Source organism: Heterodontus francisci, chromosome 8 (assembly GCF_036365525.1).
Source record: "Heterodontus francisci isolate sHetFra1 chromosome 8, sHetFra1.hap1, whole genome shotgun sequence".
Taxonomy (NCBI): domain Eukaryota; kingdom Metazoa; phylum Chordata; class Chondrichthyes; order Heterodontiformes; family Heterodontidae; genus Heterodontus; species Heterodontus francisci.
The window spans coordinates 122577653-122587448 of NC_090378.1; the positions used below are offsets into that span (position 1 = coordinate 122577653).

Below are 9796 nucleotides of genomic sequence, written 5' to 3' on the forward strand. Positions count from 1 at the left end.
TTTCTTTGTTCCCCATAATAAATCCCCCTGTTTCTGACCGTAAGGGACCTTTATTTGTCTTCACTAATCTTTTTCTCTTCACATACCTATAGAAACTTTTACAGTCAGTTTTTATGTTCCCTGCAAGCTTGCTCTCGTACTCTATTTTCCCCTTCTTAATCAGAGATAATGGGGGGTTGAAAAGGGTTTAAGTATTTCTCAGAACTAAATGCAATGCAGGGCATTAGCTAGCTTTTTGTAAATCTCCTGGCAGAACTTTCAAGAAACCTAAAAATTCAGACAGGATCAAATTGTCTGAGGCAACGTGCTTTAAAGGATTTAGTGCACTTCCTCAGGAGATAAAAGATTGTGTCAAACCACCATCGTACATCACTGGACATTAAAGGCCTACTCAGGTGAGGAAAAAGAACCCGACCTGAACCCGACCGAACCACAGCCGACCCGAGCCCGACCCGACCCAAGCCTGACCTCAACTCGACCCCCCCCGAGCCCAACCCGACCATCCCTTTACTTAATTCAGGAAGCTGCAGCGCATGCGTGATGATGTCATGGTGACGTCACTCGCTCACTGCGCAGACTCAGTTTCGTCCCGATCTCCCAGCTTAGGTAAGTTTTTTAATTTCAATACTTACCTGCAGAGCACTTACCGCCTGTGTCCGACCCGACCCGACCCGACCCGAGCCCGACCTGGACTCGGCCTGGCTCCACCCGACCCGAGCCTGAAAGCCGGACCTGGAAGAGGAGCCCGACCCGACCCGAAACCGACACATGTCGTCGGGTCCTGTTGGGTTCAGGTCAGGTAGCAGCCCTTTACTGGACACAACATATCCACAGAGGGAGTATTTTATGGCCAGTTACATCTAACAGCAGATCAATTTTGGAACACAATACTTTAAAGTTTAAGTTGCTGAACAGTTTTATTATTCGACTGAAGAAAACTGCTCAGTAACTCACATTCTCGAGCAAAAGGAAGACAGACTTCTGGCAATGAGCCAGTTGTTAGAGGTGCACCATAGTGTCTCTGGTAGCCCTGCCAACACATCTAGAATCTGAAGCTCACTGTGCAAGGAAGCTCAGGGTAGAATCTGCAACTCATCATCACATTTTTATGACAAACATTACATGGCTACTTTGGAAAAGGAACTTACTTTGACACAGCAGCCCAAGTCTTCCTCAATTTATAAATTGGGCTGGACTGCAGGGCTGCAACAATGGCCCGGAGTGAGGAGTAATTGTTAATTGTTCTGGATTTCTAGAAGGACAACAAGAGAGTTCTTTGTAAATATCAGTGCCTGCTAGTTTCCTGATACCTCAGACCTTTGAACTGTTCTACCAAAAAGGTCAGCTGTGAAAATAACAGCATTAAAATCAGATTCATGGAAAAAACATTTTCACACTTCTTGACAACTCACAGTTTGCTATTCACTTATTTTGATGCTATAACAACCTCTTCAGTTCATCATCTGTCAATTTTTGATGGGTGGTCTACAGCTATGGTGATTGACACCAAAGGAGACTTCAGAATGAGCATGACCCAGACACAGACTCTTTTAGGGAGTGGTGGGGTGTTCTTTTTGTTCATTCATGAGATGTGGGCATCGCTGGCTTGGCCAGCATTTATTGCCCATCTCTGATTGCCCTTGAGAAGGTGGTGGTGAGCTGCCTTCTTGAACTGCTGCAGTCCATGTGGGGTAGGCACACCCACAGTGCTGTTAAGAAGGGAGTTCCAGGATTTTGACCCAGCGACAGTGAAGGAATGACAGTATAATTCCAAGTCAGGATGGTGTGTGGATTGGAGGGGAACTTGCAGGTGGTGGTGTTCCCAAGCATCTGCTGTCCTTGTCCTTCTAGGTGGTAGAGGACGCGGGCTTGGAAGGTGCTGTCTAAGGAGTCTTGATGCGTTGCTGCAGTACACCCTGTAGATGGCACACGCTGCTGCCATTGTGCGTCGGTGGTTGAGGAAGTGAATGTTTGCGGATGGCGTGCCAATCAAGTGGGCTGCTTTGTCCTGGATGGTGTTGGGCTTCTTGAGTGTTGTTGGAACTGCACCCATCCAGGCAAGGGGAGAGTATTCCATCATACTCCTGATTTTTGCCTTGTAGATGGTGGACAGTCTTTGGGGAATCAGGAGATGAGTTATTCGCCGCAGGATTCCCAGTCTCTGACTTGTTCTTGCAGCCATGGTATTTACATGGCTTCTCCAGTTCAGTTTTTAGCCAATGGTAACCCCTAGGATGTTGATAGTGGGGTTTCAGCGATCGTAATGCCATTGAATGTCAAGGGGAGATGGTTGGTTTCTCTCTTGTTGGAGATGGTCATTGTCTGGCACTTACGTGGCTCAAATGTGATTTGCCATTTATCAGCCCAAGCCTGGATATTGTCCAGGTCTTGCTGCATTTCTACACAGACAGCTTCAGTATCTGCGGAGTAACAAATGATGCTGAACATGGTGCAATCATCAGCAAACATCCCCACCTCTGACCTTATGATTGAAGGAAGGTCATTGATGAACTAGCTGTAGATGGTTGGGCCTCGGACACTACCCCGAGGGACTCCTGCAATGATGTTCTAAAGCTGAGATGATTGGCCTTCAACAACCACTACCATCTTCCTTTACGCTAAGTATGACTCCCTCCACCACCGACGCACAGTGGCAGCAGTGTGTACCATCTACAAGATGTACTGCAGCAATGCACCAAGGCTCCTTAGACAGTACCTTCCAAACCCGTGACCTCTACCAACTAGAAGGACAAGGGCAGCAAATACATGGGAACACCACCACTACCTGCAAGTTCCCCTCCAAGTCACACACCATCCTGACATGGAACTATATCGCCATTTCTTCACTGTCGCTGGGTCAAAATCCTGGAACTCCCTTCCTAACAGCACTGTGGGTATACCTACCCCAAAGGGACAGCAGCGGTTCAAGAAGGCAGTTCACCACCACCTTCTCAAGGGCAATTAGGGATGGGCAATAAATGCTGGCCTGGCCAGTGATGCCCACATCCCATGAATTAATAAAAAAAAAGTGGAGAGTTTTCCCCCCGATTCCCATTGACTCCAGTTTTGCGAGGGCTCCTTGATGCCATACACGGTCAAATGCTGCCTTGATGTCAAGTGCAGTCATTCTCACCTCACCTCTTGAGGTCAGCTCTTTTGTCCAAGTTTGAACCAAGGCTGTAATGAGGTCAGAAACTGAGTTGCTCTGGCGGAACACAAACTGAGCGTCAGTGAGCAGATTATTGCTAAGCAAGCGCTGCTTGATAGCACTGTCAATGACACCTTCCATCACGTTACTGATGACTGTGAGTAGACTGATGGGGCAGTAATTGGCCGGGTTGAACTTGTCGTGCTTTTTGTGTATAGGACATACCTGAGCAATTTTCCACATTGCCGGGTAGATACCAGTGTTATAGCTGTACTGGAACAGCTTGGCTTGGGCGCACAGGTCTTCAGTACTGTTGCCAGAATGTTGTCAGGGCTCATAGCCTTTGCAGTATCCAGTGCCTTCAGTCATTTCTTGATATCATGCGGAGTGAATTGAATTGGCTGAAGACTGGCATCTGTGATGCTGGGGACTTCAAGAGGAGGCCAAAATAGATCATCAACTCGGCACTTCTGGCTGAAGATTATTGCAAATGTGATTTGCCACTTATCAGCCCAAGCCTGGATACTGTCCAGGTCTTGCTGCATTTCTACACATTTCTACATTGATCAAGCAGCTGAAGGGCCTTATCTTTGCACTTGTGCTCGGCTCCCCCATTATTGAGGATAAGGATATTTGTGGAGCCTCCTCCTCCAGTAATTTGTTTAATTGTCCACCACCATTCACGACTGGATGTGGCAGGACTGCAGAGCTTAGATTTGATCCGTAGGTTATAGAATCGCTTAGCTCTGTCTATTGCATGCTGCTTACGAAGTTTGGCACACAAGTAGTTCTGGGTTCCAGCTTCACCAAGTCGATACCTCATTTTGAGGTATGCCTGGTGCTGCTCCTAGCATGCCCTCCTGCACTCCTCATTGAACCAGAGTTGGTCTCCTGGCTTGATGGTAGAGTGTAGGATATGCTGGGCCATGAGGTTACAGATTGTGGTTGAGTACAGTTCTGCTGTTACTGATGGCCCACAGTGCCTCATGGTTGCTCACTTTGGCATTGCTAGATCTGTTTGAAGTCTATCTAATTTAGCACAGTGGGAGTGCCACACAACACGATAGAGGGTATCCTCAACGCGAAGATGGGACTTCATCTCCACAAGGACTGTGCGGTGGTCACTTCTACCCTACTGTCATGGACAGATGCATCTGCAGCAGGCAGACTGGTGAGGACGAGGTCAAGTATGTTTTTCCCTCTTGTTGGTTCCCTCACCACCTGCCCCAGACCCAGTATCGCAACTTTGTCCTTTAGGGCTCGGCCAGCTTGGTCAGGAGTGGTGATATCAAGCCACTCTTGTTGATGGACATTGAAGCCCCTTATCCAAAATACATTCTGTGCCCTTGCCATCTTCAGTGGTTCTCCAAGTGCTGTTCAACCTGGAGGACTACTGATTCATCAGCTGAGGAAGGGTGGTAGGTGGAAATCAGCAGGACGTTTCCTTGCCCATGTTTGACCTGATGCCATGAGACTCCAACGGCAATTCCCTCCCAACTGTATACCACTGTGCCGCCACCTCTGCTAGGTCTGTCCTGCCGGTGGAACAGGACATACGCGGAGATGGTGATGGCGGTGTCTGGGACATCGTAATGTGGGGGGGGAAAGAGGGGAGGGGGAAGCCTTCCTGTTCATTGTATTAGGCTGATGAATAATAAATTGTAATGTCTAGTGTAAAGAGCTGATGGGCAGGACTGGCAGCACAAGACAACCATCTAAAGAAAAGCATACAAAAATCAGAAAACCAAATGCACTTCTATTTGCTACGTTTGGACTAAAATAAAACTGTTGATACTGAGTTAGCTAATCTCAGCCAAGACAGCAGCGAGAGTGTCCTCCATGCACTTGGCCCAATGGAGGCAGAGAGAAAAATAAGTCAGTCAAAATTCCCACTCTTTATCTCTTTCCAATCATACCTGTAGGAATGTGCGTATATTCAGGTATAGGGCAAAGACAAAGTTTAGCAGAATGGAAATAGTGCCAGGATTCACCATTCTACAGAAGCATTCAAACTCTTCTTCCTCATAAACCTCCCTTGCTCAGATCTTCCCTCTCCTACAATCTACTAATAGGCTTTCAAAACCTGAGCTTAACATCTAATCACCGATTCCTGAGCTGCTTGGTCTTGACTTATAGGCTCTCTTCCACCTTGGTGGCTTCCCTTACTGTAGCCTTTGGCCTTTCATATAGTCTCATCGATAAACAATGCAGTACCTCAGCAATAGTGATCCACTTCTCAAGCAACCTGGCTCTCTGGTCTGGCTTCAGATTTCGGTCTTTTAGGATGCTGCTGATCACACATTTAGTGATGTTATTAAATTGTGTGATTGTGGCCCGGATGGTTGTCGCCAGGTGCTGATTTTGTTTTTTGTGGCGCTGTGACCAGATGCAGCCCAGGCAGTGGTGGATCACTACTTTCTTGAACAGTTCCTGATCAAAAGTGGAAAAGACAAAGACTTAAGATGTTTCCAGTACCATGGACCACTTAAACACTGCAGTACAAACAAAAATTATCCATTTAAAGGTCAAATAGCCATGCTGCTTTGCAATAACATAATGTCATACTAGGCCCCCACCTGCCAGGAATAAGGTACATCAATATTGTCAAGAACATTGATTTATAACTTGTTGGAGCAAGGAAATAACTTGTTAAACAGATCAGTCGTGGCTGAAAAAAAACATTTACATACTAACAGACATCGAAGGTGAGGAAGTGCATTCCAGGGCCTGCTAAGGAAGATGCAATCCACAAGGGCCAGGACTGGTTAGACCAGCTGGTCACGTGACTCTCTCGCTATTCCAGCTTGTTCTTTTGAACTGGCCACAGAGAGTTTGAAGGCAGAGTGTCTGTTTGTTCCTGGACTGAGAAGATCTCTCTCCTATCTGCTCCCATCTCTTTCTCACAAGCCTCTGAATCCACTGAAGACATATGAACCCCAAAAGAGAAAAGTCTCCGACAGCGAACAAGGTTTAAGAAGAATACTGGGCCTCAACAAAAAGCAAGATCTGCCTACAGTCAAGGACTCTGCAGTGAGCTCAACGAACCAGAACAACAACTCTTCAGATATTGCCTCAAACTTTTCCACTTTATTTTTCTTCTACTCTTTTCTGTCTCTATTTGCATGTGTGTATCGCATATGCATGTTAGCATGGGTGTGTCATGTAGCCATAGCCGTTAACTGAATTAGAGTTCATTTTTAAGTTTCAGAAATTTCAACTTTTCTTCTTTAAACCTGAGAAAGCCTGTTTGTGCTAGTTTCTTTGCCTTATAATTGGAAAGCAGTGAACAAGGATTCACCAAGGGGGAGCTAAAAAAAGTGTTTTTAAAATTAAACCCTGTTACGGGAAGACCAGGTGAAGGCTGAGAGTGACCCCGAGACATTTCTCACTGGGTCATAATAATAGTTAAAGCTAAAAGACATGGTTTAACAGCGACCAAGTTTATGATGACCACATAGATATAGAAGGAGATATTTGCCTTGGCTGGTGGCACAAAATGTGCACTATTGGATTGGCTGCCCGCTAATATTGGGTGCTATGTATCACGGGTGGCCGATCCAATACCACACCTTTTGTGCCACCATTCGAGACAAATCTCTGCCCAGAATGTGCACAAAGGGAAATCAAAGATTATTTTTGACCAGATTACCTACTCTTCACAAACCACAAATGCACAAATTAAAATGTTTGGTAGTACAAACTACAATCACTTTATTAACAGATGCAAAAGAACACCTCATCCTTCATACACTTGGTAGACATGCTCTTCAAATGAAAACCAAGATCACTGTCTGAACAGAAGCTTTGGGAAAGGCCAAAAATAAGGCAAGAGGGAACTTCAGTGGCTCCACCTTCAACATAGGAGACCCTCTCAAATAGATTCAAAAACACATAATCAGAAAAAATGGATGATGCGTCCAAAAAAAAATATTTTAGGATGGGTGACTAAAAGCTTGGTCGAAGAGGCAGGTTTTAAGGAGGGTCATAAAGGGGCAGAGGGAGGCAAAGAGGCAAAAAAGGTTTAGAGAGGAAACTTGAGCATGGGACATCAGTGTAAAGGCCAGAGTTAGAGAAATGGTGAGGGGTTGAAAGAGCTCAGATGGATAGGAAGGGACAAACTGAAAGAAATTAAACACAAAGATGAGAAATTTAAACACTAGGCATTGGGAGACAGGGCTAGTGTTGGTCAATGAGGACAGGGATGATAGGGGAATGAGACCTTGTGCAGGATAGGATACAGACAGCAGAAATTTGGATTCTTGGGAGGCTGGACAGGAGAGCTTTGTAACAGTTGAATACGAAGATGACAAAGGCATGGATGATGGTCTTAGTGGAAGATGGGCTGAAGTATGAATGAAGGGAGGCAATGTTCGAGGTGGAAGTAAATTCTCTTTTTGATGGGTTTGAATGGGACACTTAGAATGTGGACAGTTTGGTTCCGCCAGGCGGCAGTTTCAGGTGGATATTGAAGAAAGGCAATGCCTTCAATCTTCCCCATGTTCAATGGCAGGAAATTTCCAGTTCATGCACAACTGAATAATAAACTACCAGTCTAGCAGCACAATGGCAGTGGAGAGGTCAAGAGATATGGCAGGGAGGTAGAGTTAGCGTACATGTAGAAGCTAACCCTCATGTCTGCAGATGATATCACTATGGGGCAGCATGTAGATGAGGAAAGGGAGTGGGTTAAGGGTGATAAACGTGCAGATACTTAGCTACCTGATCTGGGGGAGAGCTAACTTTGGTTAAAGGAACTCAATTTGTAGAATGCTTTTATTGAAAAAAAATTCCCCTCTTCCAAAATCCTCGAAATCTGAAAAGACTTGCATAAAGTAAGAGTTTCAGTTACACTATATTTCTAACTTAGATTATAAAAAGTTTTGTTGAAAAGTATTTCTAAAAAAATTTTCTTTGAGAAGCAGATCATGGGTGATAACTTTAACAACCTGCCCATAGGAAACTGCTGGGATGGGGTGAAAGGTTGGTTTTGCAACCTGCTCAGTTGTACTGTCCATTGAAATCTGTCAGATCAACCTCATCACAATCATATCCCATTCAAACTGATTGGTTGCATTTCGACATGTTTAACATGTTATATCATTGTAATGATACGTTTGCCAAGCTTTTTCACACAAGCTGGAATCAGGTTTTATCTGCAAATTTAAAAAAAAATGCACTGGCCTGCTCATATTTGTTACAATTTTTATCTCAACTCTGAACATTGTCGCTTTAATCGTGAACTATTACTTATCCATCGTGCAGAAGCTCAGTATTGCATGTTGCAATAAGGGGTTTTCAGTCTTCTCCCAAGCTACTTATTTCACATGACATTCATATTCAGAAAAACGAAGAAGGCTGTTGAAGTTTTCACTGACAGACATTCCAATCTTCATACTGAAGTCACATGTCAAACATGTTTTGAAGTTTTAGAACGCTGCATTGTGAAGTGAACTCTGAGTTATCGAGACTAATGGAGCACTAATAGTACTAATGATGTGAAGAGAGATCAGAATGCTTACTGCAGACTGAAACATCACAGTTAGAGTAATTGAGTAACTGGACCGACAAAATGGTCTCAAATTCTTCTTTACTCACAGCATCCATATATGTCAGTTGTTCTGCAACTAGGCCTGATGGGAAGGAGAAGATATCCTGTTTATCTTCAACTTCCTCGACCTTTGCATCGCCCTCCTCACCCCGGTTGAACATGATCTTTCCATGGTAACTATCTGTGCAAATTGAAAAAAGAACATTTATTTTGTGCCCAAAGTTCACAGCACTTAACTAAAACATCTAACAAAAGAATTGGCTCAAACTTGCGTGATTGGAAATTGTTCACTGCTTTAAAAATGTTCTTACTTCTGTATTTTTTAATCTAGATTTGGTAAAATTAGTCTTGTACAATATTTCAGTCAAAGCCTCTTAATGAGAGCACTGAAGTGGCAAGAAAACAATTTTGTTTATTGATGCGTCCCCATTAAGCAGACACAATGGACGGGGAAGTAATCTCTGCCTGATCAAATCTTCCAACTGATTTAACAGTTCTTGTTTCAAAAATAACCTTGCAATACAGTAAGTCACAGAGTATAACAATAATACCATTGACAGCAACAGCTGAAGAGGAAATTACCCAGAAAGTTACAAGAGAAGGCAGGGGAATGGAACTGAGGGAATTGCTTTTTCAGAGAGCCAGTGCAGACACGATGGGCTGAATGGTCTCCTTTAGCACTGGAACAATTCTGTGAATCAGACGATAATGCAACCTCAAGCGGAAGATGAACTCCGCAGGATTTGCTCTTGTGTATTAAATAATGGTAATCCCTTGAATTGAGGTTGGGGTTTGGAGAAGGAGAGGTAAACTTTTCTTGGGTCCCTTCCAGAAGTGCAGTGATGTGTTGGAAGGGCCTCTGCGATACTTGGACAGATTTAGACTTTACAAAAAGTTGAAATTTGAGTGGAAAATAAGAATTTGGCACAAAAGACAAAAAGGAACCTCTTCCAATCAACATCAGCACAGCACTCACTCCATGATTTATTTCTAATCAAATTAACTGAAATATGAATTCTGAAGTAATTTCAAAAATCCAAAAGGAAACCCAACTGAACTTCAAAACTATTGGACAGAGTCTGCATGAACTCATGGGTGTC

The 9796-nt window shown here is 44.2% G+C and overlaps 1 protein-coding gene across 1 annotated transcript in view; it reads right to left on the reverse strand.

Moving 5' to 3' along the window:
- The window catches only part of LOC137373260 (ral guanine nucleotide dissociation stimulator-like 1), a 58575-nt gene that overhangs the window by 28189 nt on the left and 20590 nt on the right, over positions 1-9796 (reverse strand). The window contains exons 13-16 of the mRNA XM_068038110.1: positions 8744-8877; positions 5363-5578; positions 1149-1252; positions 955-1059 (exon numbers count right to left, since the gene is read on the reverse strand). Coding sequence (XP_067894211.1) covers positions 955-1059; positions 1149-1252; positions 5363-5578; positions 8744-8877 — 559 coding nt within the window. The remainder of the gene's footprint in view (positions 1-954; positions 1060-1148; positions 1253-5362; positions 5579-8743; positions 8878-9796) is intronic.